The 24,567-nt window shown below is 43.2% G+C and overlaps 1 protein-coding gene across 13 annotated transcripts in view; it reads right to left on the bottom strand.

Annotated features, from left to right (window-relative positions):
• The window catches only part of DOCK3 (dedicator of cytokinesis 3), a 128,322-nt gene that overhangs the window by 13,730 nt on the left and 90,025 nt on the right, over positions 1-24,567 (bottom strand). For 10 of the 13 annotated variants that reach the window (XM_015874526.2, XM_015874532.2, XM_015874528.2 and 7 more), the window contains 23 exons: positions 22,787-22,885; positions 21,942-22,036; positions 20,452-20,527; positions 19,270-19,370; positions 18,814-18,872; positions 18,320-18,468; positions 16,971-17,056; positions 16,047-16,073; positions 15,833-15,928; positions 14,736-14,796; positions 14,270-14,363; positions 13,756-13,904; positions 10,482-10,568; positions 8,819-8,923; positions 7,007-7,148; positions 6,543-6,709; positions 5,944-6,030; positions 5,322-5,501; positions 4,267-4,350; positions 2,977-3,093; positions 2,162-2,283; positions 1,800-1,935; positions 1,192-1,273 (listed from right to left, as the gene is read on the bottom strand). In XM_015874526.2, coding sequence (XP_015730012.1) covers positions 1,192-1,273; positions 1,800-1,935; positions 2,162-2,283; positions 2,977-3,093; positions 4,267-4,350; positions 5,322-5,501; positions 5,944-6,030; positions 6,543-6,709; positions 7,007-7,148; positions 8,819-8,923; positions 10,482-10,568; positions 13,756-13,904; positions 14,270-14,363; positions 14,736-14,796; positions 15,833-15,928; positions 16,047-16,073; positions 16,971-17,056; positions 18,320-18,468; positions 18,814-18,872; positions 19,270-19,370; positions 20,452-20,527; positions 21,942-22,036; positions 22,787-22,885 — 2,401 coding nt within the window. The remainder of the gene's footprint in view (positions 1-1,191; positions 1,274-1,799; positions 1,936-2,161; positions 2,284-2,976; positions 3,094-4,266; positions 4,351-5,321; positions 5,502-5,943; positions 6,031-6,542; positions 6,710-7,006; positions 7,149-8,818; positions 8,924-10,481; positions 10,569-13,755; positions 13,905-14,269; positions 14,364-14,735; positions 14,797-15,832; positions 15,929-16,046; positions 16,074-16,970; positions 17,057-18,319; positions 18,469-18,813; positions 18,873-19,269; positions 19,371-20,451; positions 20,528-21,941; positions 22,037-22,786; positions 22,886-24,567) is intronic. The other 3 variants (XM_015874529.2, XM_015874531.2, XM_015874539.2) reach the window with 1 other exon arrangement.

Here is a 24,567-nt window from a genome sequence, read left to right as displayed (position 1 = left end):
GGCATGACGGCTCTGTGCTCAGTTCCATCTTCCCCTTTCTATTATGCCATTCATCTTGCTATTTTGTTATTTCAGTTGTAATTAGTCTCCTTCCAGCTCTTGGCAATTAGTGGAGCTATATGCCTTTATTTGAAGACATCCACTTCTCACCTTCCTACTCCATCTGATCCTTCAATTAAATTACTCTGATAGATGTGTCTGTGCCATTACAACAGCCAGTCAATTAAAACTTCACTGCAATATTGAGCAAAAAAGCCCCAAAGCTGGCCTGAGAGAAAGAAGTTTTTACTTGTTAACAAGCAACAGAAACCTCCCCCTGCCTGCTCTGTACTCTGTCCATAAGGAGACACAGTTCTCCTGTACAGAAAAAAGGGACAGGATTTAAATAACAGCCTCTGCCTCTGACTGCATCTCTGATACTTTCTTCATATACCTGTGAAAAGAGGTGCAGAAAGAAATCCATGAGCCTGCAATTAAGAATCCAAAATGAGAGAAGAAAACTCAAACAGGAGTAACCAAAGGCAGGAGTTTGCATGCAGCATTTTTGCTTCAGCTGTGAGGCGTGAGAAGAAGATGGTTAGTTTTATCAAGACCAGCTACGGTAACAGCAAAGGCAGGACCGGTACCATTAGAGTCTGTCATTGTTCTTCCTTTCTTCAAGAGTTTCCCAGCAGGGAAATCCTTCCTTGTCTCCATTCCCATCTTTCAACACTCCTTGTATATACATATATATATGGTTATGCATATGCAACTTCCCGCTAAACTGCCTCAAGTTCTTTGTGCCACGATTTCCTGGTACACCTAAAATGAGATTTTGGTGTTTGCCTCCATGACCTCCATCTTTTAAGCACTGTACCAAAGGAGATCCTTATTTTCCTCTACATTGCCTGTCACAATTTAAGGCTGAATGATAGAAACTGTTACCAAATCCAGCTGCCTGAATCCAGCACACATCGGATACACTCCAAATGCTGCTAAAAAAACTCCTAATGATTAAATAAGTAAATAAAAAAATCAGTTTTTTAAAAAATGTAAAACATGTTGAAAAAATCCATTTTGGAAGACCCATGCTGTGAACAAGTGGGAAATTTCAGTGCAGGTGGAATTTCACCCAGTAACTTGACAAAGCTGAAAGAGTGAAGGGATGCCTGCAGTTCCCATTAACTCCCATTTGGGTCCATCCATTCTTACCTCGTGCACTGGAAGGAGCAGAATTAATCATCTGGGATGGTGCCGAGTGTGTGGAGCTCAGGCTTGATGTGGATGGACTGGCCTGGGGTGAGGACAAAACAGACACATTGGTGACTGAGCCTTGGTACCTGCAGTGAGGGTCAACAAGGCGAAGGAGGCAGAGAAACCATCAGAGGAGAATGGAGTGGTTCGCTGCATTTGACTTTTACCTGTCTAACATCACCCAGTGCAACCTCAGCTGAGGAAACAGCTCCAGTGTAGGTCACTGTTAATCTGCACTTGAGTGCGGAACTCATTTCAAGAACAATATTATCTGCACATGTTGAGCAGGTCAGATAAACAACACACTTTGACTAAAATCTCACGCTTTGAAAGCAGTGCTATCATCTTGGACAGCAGCTCTCAGAAAATCTCTTCCCAAAGTAAACCTGGCTGAATTAATGTCATCCTTCTCTAACAACAGCAGATTCTAGCTATTCAGCTCTTCATAGATAACCCAGCAGAAAAGAACCACCCGTTTGGACACGCAGATTGCATTTGGAAGCACAGCCCTCTGAGCACACTCAGTGCTGCTTCTATCACTCCCTCGTGGCACGCTGGGGCTGTACCTGCATGTGATACATCTCCTCTGCAGCCTCCCCCACAGAGCTGTCTGTTAGGATAACCAGGTTCCCTGTTTCGCTGGAGGTGTGGGATGACAAAGAGGATGATGAGTGTCGGACTGAGCCAAGCAAGTTCAGCGGGCTGCAATGAGAACAGAGACAGCACAGGGCTGCTGTTAGCTTTTGGATTTGCCTTTTAATTTGTGACTAGCTGCGATAGCCAGCCCTGAATGAAGGTAAGGGACACTGCTGCCAAAATTCACCCTCCTCCTCCTCCCCCAGTACTGTCTACTGCTTTTCTACCCCTTGGATCTTAATGCAGCAGCATGCAGAGATCCTACACATTTCAGCAGAAGACAACATGGTACCTGTGTCGATGCAGCAGCTTTATGCTCTCTGGGCTCATAGGTCCATGTGAGACCAGAACGTTGCTGCGTGGTGTGCTACTGCCAGAGCAGGCTGGACTCAGCTTATCCAAACCAGGTAACTCCTGCATGAAAGACACAGAGTCCCTTCATCATAAATAGTTTAACTACGTCAGTCAGGAGAAAATTACAGCAGTTTCTGTTACACAGAAAGAAGTCCTTCAGTTTGGTGCTGATAACATACAATATAGTGTCAAGATATCCAGGAGAGTCTCAGATTTACCTGTCACACAACGCTGATGTACAGCACAGCACGAATGGGTGGAAAGTACTAAGGCCCAGGGGATGCTATGTGTACTGCTGGTATTTAACAGACACTGTGAACCATCCACTGGAGGCAGTTCTCATCATTTACATAGGAAGTGCAGACCTATCTGGTACGTACAGATCATCACAACAGGAATTTCTGTTGCTGTCTATATATATATTTTACAGAAATACTTTTGGAGGGCCTAATCCATGCCATGCTACTCCAAATGATGACAGTTCTAAGAGCTGAACATCTAATACCATCTGTCTGTTAACCTTTCCTTCTCTGTTTTATATCAGAGAAAGTATAATTTTATATATATATATATATGTATGTGTGTGTGTGTGTGTGTGTGTATAAAATCAAGAATTCTTGTGATTATTTGGCAATCCAGTAGGTTTGATCAGTGCCATTTCTGCCCCGTTCTTGTGTGAACTCTACCACAACAGATGGAACTTTAATCAGAACTCGGAATGATTCAATATAGGAAAATCAAAGAGCAGCTTACATGGTACAAACTAGATCTCATCATCTGGAACTGGTCTATCAGTTTCTTATGCAGAGGACGCATTTCTGGATGGACAAATTTCTCATGGACTGCCAGCCCCACTCCTAAGACATGCACCTGTTAAGAAGAAAACAGCAGAACAAAGCTAAGAAAAGACAAAGAGAGAGAATGGAAGCCTTACCATCACTTCTGTCAGCGTGTAAGGGAGTTCTGCTCTATATTTCACTGTTCATCTACAAGACTGATGACAAGCAAGTAAGCCTAGAAGACCTGGCAAAGTTTGTATTACTTCACCAAGTACTTCAAGTGTGAAACAATTACATTTATGCCGCAGTGGATTACATTTCTTGAAGACAACTGTAGAGAAATCCCCAAAGACAAAGATTCTCTCTCCAGGGTTACCAGCATGGAGTCCTCATGATTCATCGCGACCAAAAAGCCAAAACTAAAGGATGTTCTTATAACGGAGCTGAACAGTGGCAGCATTGCTGCTCATTATTTATTTATAAAGGTCACACTTTCAAAGGTCAAACGTACAATATTAGTCACTGAAAGAGATTATATCAACTCTCAGATGAAGAAAGTAGACATGATGGCAGGTTTCAAATGTGCTTGATTCCCTACACGATCAAACCTCTGTACAAACAAGAGCTAATTAATCTTCAAGCATCCTCTTGAGGATTGAGGGGAGATAAACATTATCTTTACTTTACAGATGGGAAATCTGTGAAGAGATCTGTTGACAAAGCAGGCCCAGTAGCTCCCCTCAGACTTGGCCGCATTGCTTAATGGGGTTTATTTTGCCAAACTTTCCATTAGCAGGGATGTGACTGTCTGATTTCACTCCCATCAAAGCATCCAGCCAGCTTTATCTACTAAGATGTTTCGTGGAGATATTAAAGAAAAGCAGAACTGTAGATAATATAAATAGACATTAAGTTTTCCCATGTGGCTCTGCCAGTTGAACATGGAGCCTGACCTGTCCTGATTCTATCTTTGAAATTTACTAGGAAGACATAACTCAAAATGCCAGAAAGAACAGCAGGCTGGAAGCGTGGCACAACATCTACTGGATCATAAATGGAGACAACCAAATTTAAGCATTGTCAGCAGAGCTTCACCTAACACTGCCCAGGGTGACTGGCTCAGAAACACTTGACTTCCTCCACTCCTTCTTGTTTAAATGTGCTTTAAATCTCCTGTACAGAAATTCCTTGCTTTGTGAATGGATCAACTGGACCTGGTATGTTCAGAGTGCTGATGAATCCAGAAACCACAGAAGAGCAGTACCTGTTCCTGCATGAGCTCCTTGAGCTGCGTGATCTTCTCTGCGTCTCCAGGGTGCTTTGTGATATAATCTTTATCAAAAAAGGCCTGTAGGAAAAAAAAGGGAAGAAAAGCCTTTTGCTTAATGGAAGGTATTTATAATGACTCGGTGTCAAAAGACAAGAAGAAAACGCACAGAAATCCCAGGAAAACTAAATATATTAGTCCAACAGCAGGAGCTCATTTTACTGCTTTTAGCACTTTGGGCTTCAGGTAAAGCTGCAGGTTTTAGCAACCTCGATGATTCTGTTGCTAATTTAAAGGAACCAGCACTGAATAGCATAAGGCAGGCCTCAGCCCTGAAGGATCACAAAGCTGATAGATGGGCAGTATCACTAATTCCTGTACCATCCACTTATTGAAATTTTATATCATTTCCTTCACAAAATCCTCTCAGATTAATAGAATTAAATGAGTAAAATGGTACAAACATAAAAGAGAGAAGAGCATTCTCTGTGTGGCTTTGTAGGGAAGACACATCCCAGACCCCTGGACCACTGCTGCAGTTTGTTGCTATTTCACTCTAGACTTACCTTTCATGATGTGAAATCTAATTAGCAGCTTGCAAAAGAATATATCAGCCAACATGGCAGATAACATCAGGTAATTTTAGGGTCTCAGTGAGTATGAAATTGGGCTAGCAAAGATAATGGTTGGGTAGCAGGAATTCAAATACCAATGCAAAATGGACTTATATTATAAGAAATATTTATTTTGTGCTGCTGCTTCACTCCTATACCTGCCAGCTCAGGGTTTCCATGGAACCCAAGTTCCACTCTTAAGGAGCTGTACTGCCAACCGCACCTACTTTAAGGCAGTATCTCAGCTCCACCTTTGGAGCCTCCAGTTGACACACAGATACCCAAACACTGATGCAGGATAACCAACCGCGGGGTTTTAACCTCATATTCAGATAAAGTGCATGAAAATTTCTTATCTTCTTCTGTGACAGGCTCCTGGCAACAAAGAGGGAAATAAAACTGAAAAATATTGATACTATATTCAGAAGCCTCACTTACCTCCTGGTATCGTGCAATTCCCCCATTCACAGCTGCATCAATCACCCCATTCAGACACATGCTGAGAAGATTAATGTTACCATGCATTTGTTTATGCTGGTACTGGCTTATCAGCGTTCTCAACTCCTGGTTTTTGTTCTCAACCACTTGAATGGCATTTTCCAAAGGACTGACTTCAACCTTAAAAGCAATAGAACACGCTTTAATTCCACAGATGCTTCATTGTGATTTATTACCTTCCTTGTACAGGAATACTCTTAGATGGTTCACTAATCTCCTAGTTTTCTCTTGTAGCTAAGTTAGCCAACTTCATTGTCAGTAATGTTCTATTTCAGGTCACAGAGCTCTGATAACTTCTACTGTAAACTGAAGACATGGTAACAGCACAATTATTTCATCTTTTTGGCACATTCTCCCTTACACTGTCACGTTCCCTTCAATAATTCTCCCTGGTTACATTCAGCAATTATTTAAGCTAAGTGATGTAGAAAGGACATTAATTGCTGGTAAACTTTATCACTTTAAATGGCAAAATTTCAGCCAGAGGAGTTTTCAGTCTCCTGTCCTGTGCCCTCTGTAGGTCCTCATTTCAGACCTCAGCAATAAGAACTATGAATGTTACCAGTTCTCTTCTCTCCACTTCAAACCAACGGGAGATGCCAGGTAAGCTGTGAGTCAAGGTCAGAGTGGTGCGTTCAATCCATAAACTCTGTAGGGAAGAATAGAGGGATGTGAGGTACAGAGTGAATCACAATCACACCATCTATAATCTTACTACATGTAAGGGAGGGCAAATGTCAGAGAAGAATATATTAACCTCAAAAGCAGTAACATACTTTGCAGTGTGTCATGCTAATAATCACATAAGTACCAGAAAATAATTTAATATGCTCTAAAGCAACACAGTCAGCATTTCAGTCAACTCCCAGCGGTTGAGTTTGGCTACCAGTTCTGTCATGGGCGTCAAGAAGATATTGTGAACATCTATGACCATAAGAAAAGGAATCCAGCCAATCCAAAAGCCATCCTTGCTTCAAGATGCATTTCTCCTGGCACTCCATTGACTTACATTGAAACTGCACAATGCACTGAATTTAGCAGCCACTCATTACTGGTGTCTGGCCACCAAATCAAGATTACTTGAAAGGCTCTATTAGCACAAACTAACAAGTCAGAATTTGCCTTATTATCACTTAAACACGGTTTGCTGCCTGCTTGTACCTTAAACTCATTGTCCTTGTCCTTTGGGCCTTTGTGGAACGGCCTGTCATAGCGGAACTTCCGGATGTTGTTGACCCGGTAGAAGCTCTTGATGCGGTCAGGGACACGGTCCATCTGCAGCACGTCGATGTTGTCCGGGATGGGAGTCACAGCATAGATCTGTAAATCTGCAGATTGCCTTGTCAAAGAAAGCCACAGGACATAAGACAAGAAAGCTGCCTCTACCGCAGTAAGAAACAGCAGGGATGAGGTCAGAAAGCCTGTACAGCGCTGTATTGGGTCCATCAGACTGCAGCACTCATTACCAATGAAAGAAATTTAGAGCCATGGTTATAAAGGAGTTCCAAAACTTAAAAGGAGACTACAAGAAAAAAAAGCTCTACCCAAGACAGTTCTGAACTAAGACATGCAAGATAATCAGTACCAAAGGCTGACCAATTGTTTGCCCTCCCACTGAAGGATACACTGAGCATCGCACTGTAATATAGAGTCATCTGGGTGGTTTGGATGCTGCATTGCAATGGCTTGTGGGAACTCGCTCAGCATCCTCTGCTGGAAGGCTTCCAGCCTCTCATAATCGTGGCCCCGACACACGTATTCTTTGTTCTGCAAGAAGGACAAGCACAAATGAATCTCCTTTAAAGTCAGGTTAAATGCAGTTGGCTGTTATCCCACTTTAAATTTTCCTGCTTCAGAAGGTGAGGTAAGAGATCAAGTCAACAAGCTGCCATGACAGTAAAATGTGCAGATAACATGGACGATATACTTTATGTCTTTCTTTTTCATTACAGTGCACTTCATCAACTGATGAGTAAGGAGACCATTCTACTCAACAAAAAGATACCTCTGCTCCCTACACGTGTGGCATTCGGCCCTGTAGATTTGTCTGATCTGCTTTTCAGCTAACAGAACAGGGACTATTATTTAATCAGACTGTATTGAAACGCATCAAGCAAAACTTAAGAGTGGGTCACCAACTTTGTTGTTCTGCACTGGGAAAGCTGCCATCAAATGCAGTTTCCATGAGCTGGGTAAAGGCCTGAGGATTCCACAGAACAGGGAGAGAAATACTGAACCATTTACCAGCCACCTTTAGAAAGGTGTGATAACAAACCTCAAAAGCATCATCGTTTAGTCACTACTGCACTGTCACACCCATACAGTCTGTTCTGACCATGTTGATCACGGATGGAACATTGCTGTCTACAGTGGAACAACACAGAAGAGCCTCCCCAAGAACTGTGGGTGGCCACTTAGCACATTCCACTTCAGCTCTTGATGGACAACATTTCCTCTCTGCCAGTGATGGAAAGTTGGCATTTAAAACACATCCCTTGAGGCATTAAACCACCTGCTTAGAGTTCTTGGATGGTTCTGAACCATCCTGAACTCTGACCAGCAGGAGACAGCATCTCTGATTGAACATGGAGTGATGTTTGAAGGTGAATCTCTTCAGGAAAATCACTGCATTCTATTCTCAAAACAAAAATGGCAAACAGGTTTGCTTTGCTTTTTGTTACTGTTATTACTCAAGAGTGGTGCCATCTCTTGTCAAGCCCTACCTCTAAAGAGAACACAAAACCATGCTGCTTCAGCCCCTGAAAGCATGTTTCAGGTTAGCTTGGCCTGTCAGGCTAGATGGCATCTGCCATCAATTCTCAGGCAGCTTTTCCAGAAGGTGTCAGATTATATTCCCTCCATGCTCTGAACCAGCAACAAGAAGCTGTATGAACAAATGCCTCGTCAGGGAGGGAAAACATTTTCACTTTTTCAGTGCATCTCAGAGCCCGCTGACCCTGCACACAGCAGCAGACAATGAGCTCAAAGTGAGGACATGTATGGAGAAGCTGATGGGCTTCCTGCTTAATACAGGAAAATTTTTGCCTGTAGAGAGCAGAAGAGCATCATCAGTGCAGTACTGGAATCATTCTGTGATGTGGGACGTTTTTAAAAGCACGATAATTTGGGATGAAAGTTAGTTGAAATAATGACCCACAGTCACTGCAATGGAGCATTTTGCTTGATAACAGAGGTAAATTCTGCTGACGTGAGATGGCCAAAAATACACACAGGCATCAGTGAGATTTCTGATCTGTGTTCTAAGAATATTCCCAATGAACGACGCCCTTCGGATCTGTCAGAAAGCTGCTCCTGCTTATGCAAGTGTACAATATAAAACCAACAGCAGATGTTGTATCTCCACAACTAGAATTCAGAGCCGTGGCAGCTACTTGGAGCCTGGCCCCGCTGTCACACTGTGCGTCACTCTGACTTACCCGCAGGAAGAATGGGAACTTCCGACCATAAAAACCAACTCTGAAGAACTCGGGTTCCAGGCGCTGCTGCTCCATGATATTATCGTAATAGGTGGCTTCCATTTTCTGCAAGGGAAAATGACAGCTGCCATCAGACTCTTAAAACCACACTGAAACCACGAGAATCTGGAGGTGCAGGACAGCAGCATGCTGCTTTTCTGCATACACACTTTATCTTTTAATGAAAAGAGTGATACTCTTTTAATGTTGAAGATTATTAATTAAGTGGTCCACATGGCGGAGCAGACTGTAATACCACCCAGCTCACTTTATGCTTTGGGAGATGACGGATGGTCTTTTTTCAAGTCTTGCATGTAATCTTCTGTGCGCTGCAGAACGAAGGGCCAAGCTGGGATTCAGGTCGCTGCCTTAACACCCTGCTCCCCACAGCTCAGAATCCATAATGCTGTCTGAAAATTTGCACCAATTCAACTGGGTTTGCCTTAATTGAGTTGAGGAGCATGAAAGAAGAGAAAATATAATTCAAGCTTCTCCAGCTCTGTATACCAGTGAGTGTAACATGGAAGAAAAAAGGAGTTTGGAAGGAGGACTTTTCTTCAGTCCCAATTATTATTTCTATGGCACTGTGCTGGCATTGCATCAGGAGCAGGATTTCAAAGCCCCACCCTCCAAAGAGAGTCTCTGAAACGCTCTCAAGGATTTCATTACGTCCATAAATATGGCTTTCTAAAGAGAAACACCAGTTTGATGTCATTGCTTCCACTGCGGGGAACCCTCACAGCAGCTCTGACTCAGAACACTGCACCAAAGCTTTGTTCCTGGTTCCACACAGGTTACCGAAAGTCCTGAAGTCACAGTGGAGACGTGTTAAGTGAGGTGAACAGAATAAAGAAAACCTTGAGCAAGGGGGGGGGTATTCAATCCAGTTCAGATCAATTCAGAATAAGGGGATTCGAACAGAAAACAGATCACATACAGGTGAACAAAGTGACGAGTTGAACAGGTTCTGCTGCTGAGCAGATACTCCTACCTGCCCGCTGATTAAAGCCAATTAACAAGAAGGCAAAATGAACGGCTAATTTACTGATGTTTCAGCATTTCCTGCACAGAAGGAGCAATGCTCACGCTGCCCTCCTTGAGATGTCTTTGCAAATTCATCAAGGTTGTATGCAGCAAAACTTTTTCTGCTGACAGCAACAATGCCACATGTCTCCCAGCTGCCTCGAGTTCAGTTTTATCATGGCATCACAGCTTTGAAAGCTGACAACAATGCCATAAATGTTTGCCTTTTCTTTTCTTTTTTTCCCTTTCCCTCCTCTTAAGTCAGCTGAGGCAGATGGGACCTGGATGGTTCTGGAATTAAAATGAAATAGCAATGTATTAAAAAAGGAAGAAAAAAAGGATGTTTCTGGCAGAAATACGTGTAAAACAGGCAATTGCAGCAGCAAGTTGAGATCCCCTGCATGTGCTGTCCTTGTTTACTGCTGACAGACCTAAGAATTACCGCAGTGGGCTCACAACGCCACTACAATGAATCCATGGCAAAGAGTTCTTTGTGGTGCTGGGTTGGTTGGTTGGTGTTTTAAATTGAGAGTTTTCTGAGAGGTTGGCACAATTCCTGACTGGATGACAGTGTGCAAGGAGAGGAACTGCTGCCACGTACCCGAATCCAGCTGAGGCTCTGGTAGTCGTAGAGATTTTCGTACTGCATGGCCAGCTCTCTGCACAGCGGGATTCCAAACTCCCAGCTCTGCAAAACCAAAGCAAATCACACTCACAGCAACCGGTGTCTTGGAATCAAGAAACAACCAGCTGAGAGGAAGACGGGAACTCATTTTAGGCAATTCATTAGGTACGAAACGCCAGGGTTTAAGTGCGAAAATGCAATGTGATGAAACAGTTTCCATAAATATCAGATTGGTTCTCTCTTCGAGATGGTAATGGAGGCACATATCCCACTGAAACGACACACATGTTTTTGCTAACAGTTCACTCAGCAGATTGGGAACTTCTCTGCAGAAATAAAGCTAACATTTTCTTACTGTTACATTCTCCACCCACCCAACATCTTGGTTTTCTGCACACCCTGAAGTACAGACTCCCAGCAGCTGCAGCCCCTCACAGAATCACAGAATGGCCTGGGTTGGAAGGGACCTCAAGGATCATGAAGCTCCAACCCCCCCGCCACAGGCAGGGCTGCCAACCTCCACATTGAATACCAGCCCAGGCTGCCCAGGGCCCAATGGGTTTGAGCATAGGTATATCAGCACACAGGCTTTCAGTCTTCATGTGATCCGTGTTTAGCCAAAAGAATGGAAAAGACAAATCTCTGCTATGTCACCTGGCCAGGAAAAAATGACTTTTGTTACACAGCACAGAAGCAGCCTCACTCAGATGGGACACTGCTGCTAAAGCCTACACGACTCTCATCTGTCACCTGGTTAGAAGCAGAAAGCTGACTGATTTCCTTTCAATCTCTCCTAAGGACACAACCTTTTCTTGTTCCTTTTCTGATGTGAATTAAATCAACAATATGTAACCACATCTTGCTTCTATTTATACCAGCTCTTTCACATGTACTCTCATACTATTCCTGTCATCCTGGTTCAGGCTTTCTCTCTTCCTTTCAATCAGATTTCAATGCAGAGAAATTCTAACATGGCAGCTGAATATTCTGTTGATAATGATGCAATGTGTAAGCGGAAGAAAGCCAATATACAGATAACTTGTTAGAAAGAGTGAGAGATATTTGACAGTAAAGCAGAACAAATGGACAACTGACTCACTGGGATTCTCCTTTCTAACACTGCTGATGTTAATGAATACTGCCTTGACAGCGCAGAAATTGAATATGCAGTTCCATGAGCTGCACAAGTGCCACTTTCCTCTAAAGCATCATCATCCTTCCCCTCTCAAATAATCTCCTAATGTCTCCACTGTTACTTTCATTCACGAGTGCTTTCTCTTCTGCTGTCTGATCTGGTTCTATGTTCTGTATTACACCCTTCACTCTGAAGCAGGTTCATGAGTTTTATTACAGCTTTCTCCTATGACACCAGAAACTCGTTTGTGCTGCTGACTGCACACAAGAGGCACGGATAGAGACAATCAACCTTTATGAATGGGAGCCTTTATTCACTCGCCTCCCAGTGTGCCCATTTCTTTTGGAAGTGTGATTCAAATTAGTGTTCACGAGAGAAATTAGTTCAAATGTTTGGAACAGAGCACATGATCTAAAAACAAACTGCTTTGGAAGCGCAGCATTGGGTCTCTTGCAACCCTGCCCAGGGTGGCTCCCAGCAAGACCGAGAATGAGAGCTGCCCAGCTGCCCTGGCCATGCCTCGCTCGCCATGCTCCACTTGCTTCTGTTGAGCACACCTTGTACCCTCTGCTTTTCTCCCTCACTGCTGTGAGATCTTCCCATGAACAAACACAGAACTTTCACACTTTCTCCATGCAGCTCTGACCCCTTTACTTAATGGAAGATACCAGAAGCAGAATAAGAAACTATCTGGATACACAAGAGTAGGACAAAGAGCAACACACTCCATTCTTCAGGACCCAGGGTGTGCATTAGACAACCTGCCAGGTACAAGCTAAGCAAGCTGCTCTCTGAGCTGCTCCCTGTTCCACAGCAGCAGCAGATCTGGCTTCTCTCCATCTTTCAGAGCCCAAGTGACATACACACTGCTTAAGTGGATTAGTTCGTCATTCAGCTCCCATTTAAAAGAAAGGAGGATTAAAGCGCTGCCAAGTAACTCCGGAAAAGCCCAGCAGGAAAAAAATCCCCAAGAGGTTAACGCTCCAATCTGTGAGGAGATTTATAGCAAAATTAGATCCATCAAGTCTGCGCTCACCTTTAACTGTATGGACGGTCTGTTTGTTAAAAGCACAGGCTCAATTTCTACACAGCCTCTTTGTGAAGCTCGGCTAAACCAGGTGGTGCAATACTGCCACATTTACATAAGTTAATTACTTAATTTATTAAAGTGCAGTCTATAAAGCTGTGAGATTTTCTGAACCTGAGCAGAGAATCATATGCAGCATTATTAGAGAAGATCAATTGCTGAGCCAAGAAAGAGTTCTGGATGATGCAGGCACAGTCTGACTCCTGTGCCCAGCACTGTACAGGATGCCTCTGCCAGGAGCAAACTGGAATGTCAACCCCATACGAATGAAAACCCATTTCAATTTAATGCCACTGTCACTGCCATCATAGGAAAAACCAACCCTGAGGTACACATACAGATATTATCTTCCAGTAATACATGCTGGATGGTTTATTTTCCTGGAAAAAGATGTGACTTTGACAATGTTCTGACAGATGATCTCACTTCCAATATTCCCCTCCAAAACAAAACGTAGCGATACAAGCAACTGCAGCACCTGTCTGCAGTGACCTGAACAGTTACTCATGGCAGGAGAAGTGAACCAAACAGAAGGAACCAAAATGCATTCACTCTTTTCTTGTGCAATGGATGGAACTGCATGATAAGTGAAGGCCACTTTACAACCACAGTGATATTTTATTGTTTTCATATGGATCTCCCACAGTTCTACCTACAGGGAATTTACCAGGAGGGCAGAAACAGGCCAAGTCCTTAAGTGCAAAGGGAGCCCCAACAGCACTTTGCTGGGCTTTTTTTTAAACTGGTGTTCACCAGCCTCTGCCACATCAGGTGATCTGAGCTTTGCTTTACAGGTACTGAACTGCTCCTGGGGACCTACCTAAACCAGTCCCAAACACATAACGAAACACCCACAGCCATTTTCTTATCAGTATTTTGCTCTAAAGAGCCACGAAGCAATATATCAGGTTACTAAACCCTTTCGGTACAAATCTACTTCCAGACTACTGAACTGAGATGACAGCCTTGCAAGCTCTAAGTCAGGAAAAGGGAAGGAAGCTGCTGGAAGAGAGAAGAAGTTGGCATACCTTCCCTTTGTTGAAGTAATGGATAATCTTACGGCACAGACCTTCCTTACGTTGCCACTCTGACTGAGATGGGTAATGCAGGAACTCTCTCAGAGGTCTGTCCTCCCACTGAAGCAACTCACAGTACAGAAGCAAAGTAAATGCAGCCTCTGTTGGAAATGCAACCATTGAACATTGAATCAATGACGACAAATCTCTTAACAGGTTAAAAGATCATAAACTGCTTCTAAAACACACTGGAAGTTCTGATGTACAATAAGAGAAAACATTGAGAAGCATTAGGTTAAGATTATTCAATGACTTCAAACAGCAGCACGTGGCTCCTGCTGATAAACTGGACAGGGTGCAAACAAACTGGATGGAATGAGGTGGGTCTCAGTCTGTCAGCTTTCTAAATAACTGATTATAACAACGTTTTTCCAAATCAATTCAACAGATGATAGAGAATAAGATACAAGAATCAAAACCTTTCAGGGCAGGACTTCAAAAAGCCCCTGTCTAGTGTCTGACTAACCTGTGTAGTTCTCAGCCTGTAAGTGCATGTCACACAGCTTGTGGATGTAGCGGATGTACATCTCCTCCTTGTTAATCTCTGACTTATAGAAATTCTGCAAGAGAAAGAGAGCTGTTACTCTCACTGAGAACGTCCCGTCCTTCACAACAATCAGAGGTGCCCCTGTACGTATAAGGGCAATGTTAGAATTATTTTCAAAGTGAGGACAGTCAAACATGGACAGAAAAGGCACGAGTTAGTGGGACCTGTCACAGAGACCCTCAGAATGCAGCTGGGAGGGGAGATGAGACCTACAGCCCCCAGCTGCAGGCAGAGCTGGAGCACAGCTCCCAGCAGGTCCTCCCAAGCTTTGCCATTATGCTCTGCCTGCCCCTGGATCCTGCACCTTGTCTGACACACATTCCTACCCAACCTTCCCCTCCAGCGCCAATTACACTGCACAAAGAAATAAAGCAAACATCCTTACCATAAGGTTAACTGTGCAACCGATTTTCTTGTTCTCTGTTTCATCGCCTTTCATGCAGTCCCTAAAAAAGCACCGGAATGTCACAACACACATCTGCACGATTTCCTTTTGCAAAACCAAAACAAGAGGCCAAGCTTTCAAAGTAGACATAGAAAGCTTTTCTGAGAGCCACACTGCCGGCTGGATGGTGGCTGGAATCCACCTGGTATCAAAACCCATCAGCAGAGTCTCTGCTTCTCAGCCCTGCATGGGACTCACTGAACTGCCACAACAGTTTTCACACACACTTGGGCTGGGCAGCTCCAAATTTTGATGCGGTTCCCTCTTTTGTTCTGCTCTGGGGATGAAATATTCTGCTGCTTAATGGAACTACATTAAAAAATTGTTATCAGTTCCTGAACTAAGTGTGAAAGGGAGTATCTGCATATCAAAGTCGCACTGATAGTTGCAGCAGAAAGAAAGTCAGCTCCCTTGCCTTCTCTTTTAACATGTCTCAGATATCTGGTCTTGCTTAGTTTTGCTGCAGCAAACAGAAACAGCAGATCAGATCAAAATGGTCTAAAAAGAACAAACTAAAAAGCTCAGCAAAGGATTTGTGACTGCAGAGCACCCAGGCCCAGTCACACGTTTTCAACTCTGCTGAGCAGCAGCAGAAACAAATATATACTGGGACTCATCAGCCACAGATAGAAACGTATGGGTCAGTTCTACAGAGTTTCTAATTGCCAACTGTTCCATAAAAATAACTCTGAGTGTATGTGTGTGTATCTTATATGGTGTATACAGCATCTTACAGATAACCTATAATACTACATACATCAGCATCTCTCTCTGTATACATACGCACTTGTGAGAATGAACAACTTCCTTCACTTCTGCTGTTTAACAGGAATCAGCAGCCAAGAATAAGAGCCAGGGCTCTGTGCTTTCTGCTTGGAGCCTTTGCAGCACTGAGTTAGATGTGCTTATTTAACGCCTCCCTGATGGGTGCAGCTTGATAGACAATGAAAACACTCTCTGTACACATAAATTTGGTACCACCCCTTCACCAGCTCCTGACACACACGCTGAGGACACACCACGCTGCTGTCAGATACCTGTAGTCAAGCAGGCGCTCCATGAGGCGAGTAACCGACGTGACAAAAGAGATCCCAGTCTCCCGCCACGTCTCCTGCTCAATCTTCTCCAGCAAACTGCAGAGATGAAAAGACAGCAGGTGAGGCTTCTGCAGAACCAGTGCAGTGTGTGCAGGCAGTCGTGGACAACTTGGTTTCTTCCTCATGAAACAAATGAACAGGGTGACTGTCTTACCTGGGATAGGGCCCAAAGAGCTGAGTTCTACTCCAGGCAGCATGAAGCAAAGACAAGGAAATTACAAGGTTGACAAGGAAGAATACCCTCACGATGCTGTGTGAAATGTGTGACAGAGAGCACTGCTCACAGCTACAACCGATTGCTGCACCATCACCTGCAGCTTCACTAACAGCACAAACAAGTTGGGAGTCTGAACCTAAAGCAAATTGATCAGCTCATTCTCACAGAGATTTTGGTCCCTCATGAGCAACCAATGTCTTTGGCTCACTGGAATATTAAAAGACTTAGTGTTAACTGCTCTGCGCTCTCCAAGTCCTTTTGAAACAAACTAGGGTCATTAGGAATATAATTTAGAGACAGCTCAGCAGTCAAAGATAACTAAGTTGGAAGTCAGATTTTAAGCCTTTTGTTCATCCTTACGAGTACTGCACATCTGAAAGGGACTGGAAACACAGTCGTGAAGGACTCTGCAAAAAGCAGCTTACATCTGCTGAGCCAACTCAAAGCATGACCTTCAGGAACTGGAAGCAGCAAAGGAAAATGCAGAGGAGAATCTCTCGCTCTAACAAGGCTGACTTGCTAGACCTTCTCCAACCGGTCCTAAGGCCATGATTTTGCATGATGCCAAGTAAAAAGCAAGGCCCTGGCACCTCCAACAAATCAGTTTTTTTTTACAGAGGGATGATAACAACTTACCTGCACAGCCTGCTATTGGATTCTACGCAAGAAAGACACAGAAGAATACAGTTCTCTTTTCAGAACTAGCATGACAGAGCTCTGTTTCGCTGAGAATGTCATGAAAAGTGCCAGAATGCCCTTCACTACGTTCTCTGAACATCAGCTACTGCAGCACAGACGACTGCTTTGACTGTTTCAGTGACCCCACACAACACAGAGTGAGCAGAAACCAGCATAGCTTACAGCAGGCTGAAGAGTTCTCTGTAGTTCTCGTCACCTTTCCCTTCGGATACCAGGCTGTCCAGCTTATCGATCAGCTCTGCTTCCACCTGGATGAGAAGCGACTGGTTACAAATCAGCTGCTCATGCAGGAGATGAGTTCCAAACCCTAACAGGACTGAAAGAACATTTTATTTCTCATGCCCTGGAGCCTTCCCACTTCTCTGTGTGAGCAATTTATTTCTCTGCAGCTCAGTTAAATGGAAACACTTTTCTTATTCTGCAATGAAATAGAAGGACTAGAATAAAATTATCCATTTGCTTATCAGAGTCTAAATGAACATCCCAGGGGAGGTAATGCTGCTTCTTCCCAGGAGTTTCTGATGTTCATTCTCTTATCAAATAAATCACTCTGAAAACACTTTCTGTGAGCAAATACATCAAACAAACTACAGCCCCTGTCAGAATCAGAACATCCACACAGAGAAACTAATTTATGGCAGGATCACCAGCAGCCTGCTGCGATGCCTCTGCCGGTAGGTAACTGACTTTCAATCACCCAGATGTAATTACATTGCAAGATTATTTGTTCATTAAACTCAGTTTTATCAGGCTTCTCTGGGGTTACATGACACGTTTCCTTTTCACACATGTACAGGGACAGGATGGTATTATTATGCCTCTCTTCCTTTACAAATGTTATGAACACGCATTCATTTTCCCTGCAGTCCAGAGCTCCATAGTCAAGTTTGATATCAGACGTCCCAATAAAACAGCCTCAAGTGCAGAATTCAACATATCTAACACTAAAGGGTTTTTTTTGTGCATTCTTGGAAGACTGAGAGAAAACACGCTTTCAATACCCAATGAAGATTGAGGTTTCTAAAGGCTGACATGGTTTGTAGAAAGGTTTGCAGAAAGTATAATGAGATCCAAGAACTGAAACTGTGGGTACTTCTAACTGCAAATGCCAGAGCAGAAACTGTTCCACTGCCGTGTTAATACAGCAGCCAAAGCAAAAAGAGCATCACGATCAAATGCCACCATAATAATAGCAGCAGAAATAATAAAAATAATCAAGGGAACTGAAGAGGAAAAAAACTCCACCGAAGCCCTTGGTAATACACTTCCACATAGACCTTTATGGATCAGGTTAAGGAAAAGGTCTGTTTCTCTCCCAGGATGACAGACTGGAATTAGCATTTTAATATCACATTTCGTGAGCCATGCCTTAAATTTACTGCTTCTATACATCTGTGCGACAACAGCGTCATCCCCACTGGACATGGATCAACAGACAGATATTCGTTGCTTTTAGCTGGGTACGGACAGAGCGAGCCCATGAATGCTGCCTGGCTGGGAAGCTGCCTCACCTGTTTGAAGTTGCCGTTCTTCCTCTGCTCCCAGTCCATCATGTCATGGAAGATGGGAATCATGATATTCCGGACTTCTGGTTGCGGGACGAGCGTCACACCAAGGAAGGGGCCAATCATTCCCGGAATAAAGTGTATCTTATGCTCCCCTGGACAACACAAAGCAACGGTGATTAAATGAAAGCCCTCATTCTCTGCTGCTGAGAAGAAGGGGTGCCTCTGCAAGAGTGACAGCATCAGGCCCAGCATCAAAGCACAGGCACACACATGAATGCTAAAGCATTCTTTTCCTAAAGAGACCGACACAACATCATTTGCTTTACACCATTCACTATAAAAGCCTTCAGCAAAACCTGCCGGTGCATTTCACTTACAGAGGAATTCAAATTGTTAAAACCAACTAAATTAAAACATGCAGCCCAGGGGGCAAATTCTAACAGAAATCAGGGGTTACCTCGGCTTCAATTATTAGGACAGAGAATGAAGAGTCATACCCAGGTTCTGCCACATGCTGAAGAGCTCATATGCCATCATCACTCTCATATCACCATATCTGAAAGAGAAGAGACAGATAACTTCCTAATAGGGAAAAATAAACCACAAAATACAGTGACGTTCAAAAAGACTACAACAGTTTAGCTGGAAAGAACCTATGAAGATCATCACGTCCAACTTTGTGGCTAGCCAAAACTGTATTATAGGAACTATTCAACCACCTCCAACATAAAAAAGCATGGAAGCATCAACTTCATTCACATTAAATACACATTCAAGTTAACATAAAAATAAGAACTGACTTAACACAGAGCACTACGTTAGGAGATCTACTTATGTGGAGCACTTCCACATCCCAACTTCCAGAATAAATCACAGAGACTTGCAGTGGAAAAAGAACTCTCAGTTTTTCAGGTGGCAGAAGAGACTGGGAAGCCGACAAAAGATTTTCTTACTTATCTAATATCTTCTTTCTCTTAGCTGGAGTGGCATTTTCTAGTTGGAGGCTTGGTTGGTTTATGAACAGCACTGCCAGGCTGAAATAAGAGTTCCACACCTGTAACACAGGAAGGAAGTTTTATAACATCACTCTTCAAGGAAGAAGTTTTAACAAGCACAGGAAGACACCAGAGGATAGTTTAAGTTGGAAGGGACCATGGAAATCATCTAGCTCCAAACACTTCCTGCTGCATCAGGTTACTGAAAGCTCCCTCCAGCCTTGTAAACCTGCAGGGATGGGCACCCACAGCTCCTCTGGGCAAACTGTTCCAGTGCCTCACTGCCCTCTGCCTAAAGGTTTTCCTCCTAACTTCTACTCATATCTCCCCTCTTTCAGTCCAACACTGTTCTCCCCTCTCCTATCACTACTGCCAAACTATGTTTCTTTGCAGGTAGGATCCTTCCTGTAACCACAACGTAATGCAATCTATATATAGCTTAAATCCTGAGATACAAAACACATTCGGATTCCAATGGATAGGAAATAAAATTACAGGGGCTATTATCTTTTCTCTTAGCACCGATGCTCAAAAATGACAGAACTTGGTTATTTCAGCAAAGTTTAGTGTTTGCTGTCTCCAGAATAAACAGAATTTATCCCTCAAAAAACAGAGATTACATAATATTGTGAATGACAGTCCTATAATTTAGTGTCTTTTCCCAAAGAAATGAGGCTTATGCAATCATGCTGTGTGCGTGTGCACAAAGGCTCACATCTGGCTGCTCTTCTTTAGTAACACCAAACTCGTTATCTGCTTTCATCAGCATTGGGCAATATGGAAAACACTCTTCAGATTCTGTATTCCTTCAGGGTTTAAGTCTACAGCCAAAGAGGGAGACCCCTGGGAGAGGATGATGATGCAGAGCCCAACTTCAGGGAAAACCTGGCTTGAGTCGGTATTTTACGAGCCTTGGATTTGTAAGACAACAGCTTCATCAGCTCTCCTGCTTAAGTAAATATCTGAATGTCCTGATCTACTTCCCCCAATCCAGAGCAGTTCTCTTGTCAATTAAATCACCTTCCTCAAAATCAAATAAATGCTGCATGTTTAACCAGCTAATGCAGAGAACAGCTCTTGTCCCTTTGGTGCTACTGGATTAAACAGACATCACAGGAGATTCTCAGTATCAATCCTTACTTTAAAGTCAAAGTCCGTTTCTGTGAAATTCTTGTGCAGTGCAGAAGACAGGTACTGAACTGTTGTAACTATGATACTGCAGTCAAAAAGAGACAAGAAAAGAGGAAACATTTGAATCTGAAGTATCAATCACCCTGCAATACTGTACGAGTTGATTCTACTACACACACAGACATACGCCCTTCATGGAATTACTGCAAGTCAAACTGGCCAGAAGTCACTTATCTTTCTATGCTTTCATCAGCTGCCCATAGGAAGTGATAAAAGGTGAAGAACCTCCACCATCACTGCAGTCTGGGGAATTTACACACAAGCTTTAAAAGCTGTTTATCCATTGTATGGCTGGGCCACACCACCAGAAGTGAAACAAAAGAATACATCCATTCTTCTAACAGAAACAGTTTTTCCTTTTCCAAAGTGCAGCAACTTGAGATGCTTGAGCTGCTTTAACTCTTGGCAACACAACAGCACTTGGTCTGTCACACAGTAACACATTTTAGAGTATTCCTGCAGTTCTCAACACTGCCCCTCTCCCTCCCACCACTACTTGGGACAGGAGGTGGCTGTAAGTACATCTCAGTGCAAAGCAATCCAGCTGTGTAATAAATTCAGGCATTCAGAGCACGTAGATAAGGCTTCAGCAACATTAAAAAACAACAGCAAATCTCTGATTCACATGCAAGTTATCCTTCTAAAAACACTGTTGAACGCATTTACCTTAGCCTAAGAATTTAGAACACAATAGTGCCGAAGAGGACTAGGTAACTTAGGCCATATGAAGAAACTACTCTTCAGTGTGCATTTTTCTTCCCTTACAAACTTCATTTCATCTGAGATCCTTAAATACTGAAATCCATTCCTACTTTTCATTGCACTGTGAACTCACAGAGCTCAACACACTGACCCTTCCTGTAATGGAAACCCCTCCATCTCTCAGCTGGTTGTAATTCTATAGCTAGTTTATCTAACGCAGCAAGAGACAAGCAAGTAATTCCAGCCACTGAGTGTCCATCACTCTGCTGCCATTTCAGAGTGTGGTACTTTACTTAACCGAAGGAAGAACGATTAAAAAATTAAGCATTAAAATGGCCACTGGCAACTCAGTTGAAAAATAAGCCTGTGCCATGTGCCTGGTGTCACTGCTGGGGTTTAATCCTCTTCTAACATACCTGAGGGCTTCTAGGTCAGGTAAAGATGGCTGTTTGTGCCACCCTTATCCTCAGGGCAGCTACTTCAGCTTTGGGTTTAAACCTGTAATTTTTGACACCTTTGCACACTAGTTGACCATAACAAACAGAACAACAACTGTAAGTCCCAGTTTAGCCCAACATATCAAAATAAAGGCAGGATTGGGGCTGAAAGTGCTGCAGGGTTCTACCTTGCTCACAACATTTCAACCTGATAAACACTGCATCACAGGTTTTGAGTGCGCAGGAGGAAAAGAAAGCTGATATAGAATGACAGAAGTTTATACCTGCTTCTCTACTTACTTGCTGGTGAGCAACCTCATCACCATCCAGTCTCGAGGAAAAACACTCATTTTCATAAGGTTCCGAAACACACAGAAAATCTTCAGCAGGAATTCCTATTGCACGGGTGAAAAAAAGACATCAGCAGCTCAGATCTGTCTCCTGATTAGAAGCAAATCCTGAGCTCAGGGCACCTCATTTGAACACTAAGCCATCCATGTGAAACCGTGCTAACATCAAATACTGGGATTTTGTATTATTTGCATCTAATATGTACTGCCTGGGTTGTAGCTGTTTAAATCTTAACTTTTACAGTGAGACAAAAGTCTTCCTTATGAGTATAATGTGCAAAGGCTGCTCTGAAAGCAAAGCCTCCTGTTTTGATAGGATGGCAGTGGCAAGAGGGCAGCAGCTGAAGGAAAAATGTAAGGAGGGAATGTATGTTTTTAGATGAACTGAGAGCTGGAAAAAAAAGGTTGAGGATAATATCTTCAGGCTGTTGTGCTGCTGAGCATTTCCTTAGCGTCTCCCTGATTTATTCAGACCCTCTACATGCATATGATCTAGAAAGACTATTCAGGAAGGACTTCTTACTGCTTCTCCTTCACAGATGTTAATGCAATGTAAGTTCCTACCATGTCACACTCTACTCATTGACCTTAATTATTAAGTGCCATGCTAATCAAAAGCAGGCTATATAAAATCTTATCTATAATGTTATTCTGCCTCTTAAATGGCCTGCTGTTGGAGATATTCCTCTTTCCTACGGAGGATGAGATAAAAAGTTGGTTTCTGCTGTTCTGAGAGGATTCCCTCTGCTTTCTCATTCTGAGTGAACGACCCACAAACATCATGTTCTGCTGTACCTTTAGCTCATCCTTGCTTTGGAAGTTGTCCAGCAAGTGCTGGAAATGAGTGTCTGACATCTGACGAAGCAGAGATAAAAGACAGGACACGTATTCTCCCTGTTGACCGAATGAGAAATTCTTTAGATCAGACAATCTGAATTTTTGTGCATATAAAACTCAACTTGGGGTAAGGTATAAAGGGAGGGGTCTGAAATGGCCCCAATGCCTATGAGAGGGAAAGCTACCATGCAGAGAGATTACAATACTGCAGGCTAACAGCTCTGGCGTGACTCTCAATATACAGGAACACGTCTCTTAGGGGCCTACCACATGTTTTTACATGGATTTTAACAAACGTTGTATCCTAAACAAAAATCATTTAAAATTCTTAATACAGACATTAAAGAATGCCCCAAGCATGCAGGTCCTGACAATCACCTTCTCAGCTCCTACATCTAACAGAGGTGTGACTGCTGCTCATGCAGGTGTACCAGGAATAACTTAACTGAATTCACTGAGATACTGAAAACAGCACAGCAATAACAGCGTGGGATCAGTACAGGCTACCAAAGGCATCTGGAATCTTGTAAATATTTGGCTTATTAGTGCTCACCAAACTACCTGCTGTCGTAGCTACAACATTAACAGCATTCCGCTAAAATACTCCAAATGTAGCCTGGGTAGGCCTATGTGAGTTACAATTACATTTCTGGCCTGCAAAGCAGATGCACCCTGACCAGTTACCACAGTATCCCAAAGTGTTTTCCAAAGATGGGCTCCCCCATTTTACATATCTGAAAGTAAAGCACAGAGAAGTTAAGCAATTTGTCCAAGATAATGAGGATGGCAGCAGCAAGAAGGTAAGGAGAATGTCTTCTGACTGCCACTCCCTGGGAAACATGCAAACCTCTGTCTAATGGGCACCTAAAAACAACTGCACCTACTGCTGTGCTGCCAAATACAAATTCAGGAACAAATATGGGGGTATTCTGTACTTGGGACTTCCCTTTTTGGATTTATTGATTCTTACATTGGCTCCAGCATCAATCTGGAAGCTTTGACATAGGATGATCCAATAAACTTTACTGGGCTGAACTTTGTTAGGAAAAAAGGCAGGTGATAAATATCAAAGTCAAAAAGCAGAAGGAAAAGGAAGATGAGATGCCACCGGATGCTGTACAATCTAATAAATCTCTCATTCTTTATTAGAGCTAATAGAGAAAGGTGCCACCTTCCCACATGTGTGAAAAACGTGCCTCAGTGTTCACCTGCCTCTGAGGTTTCAGCCATTAGACAAAAAAGCAAGACCAGAAAAGTGCTGTCCTGTGCAACAGCTTAAGATCACACACAGAGCAAAAGCTGTCCTAGAGATTCTACCAAACAGACCAGGACAGGCTGAAGTAACGAGGGCAGTGAATCCAGAAAAGCTTATCAGCATCTCTGTTCTTTCTCTCCTGATTCACTACACGTCAAGGAAAAGGACTCTTCCCCTGGGTGCACGCTGGCACACTACACAAAGCACTGGCTTCTCCCACTTCTCCCAACAGCTCAACTTGGGCTCTGCTGTTTGTTTTTCCAAAACACACTGTGTTTCATTTGCTAAAAATAATCAGTGAACGTGAATGAAAGATCTCCAGGGCGGTGCTAAGGCACTTGTCCACTTGGGATTATGGTATTCTCAGCCTTAGGAATCACAGTCTGAAGCCTACTTTGGGAGGAAGCCCCGGGCAGCAGCCCAGTGAGCATATGCCCCACGTTGTGATCACTGACTCTCAATCACAGCTGAGAAGATAAACAAG

Source organism: Coturnix japonica, chromosome 12 (assembly GCF_001577835.2).
Source record: "Coturnix japonica isolate 7356 chromosome 12, Coturnix japonica 2.1, whole genome shotgun sequence".
Lineage (NCBI taxonomy): Eukaryota > Metazoa > Chordata > Aves > Galliformes > Phasianidae > Coturnix > Coturnix japonica.
Note: the sequence above shows the minus strand (reverse complement) of the source record. Positions and strands in the feature narration are given on the sequence as shown.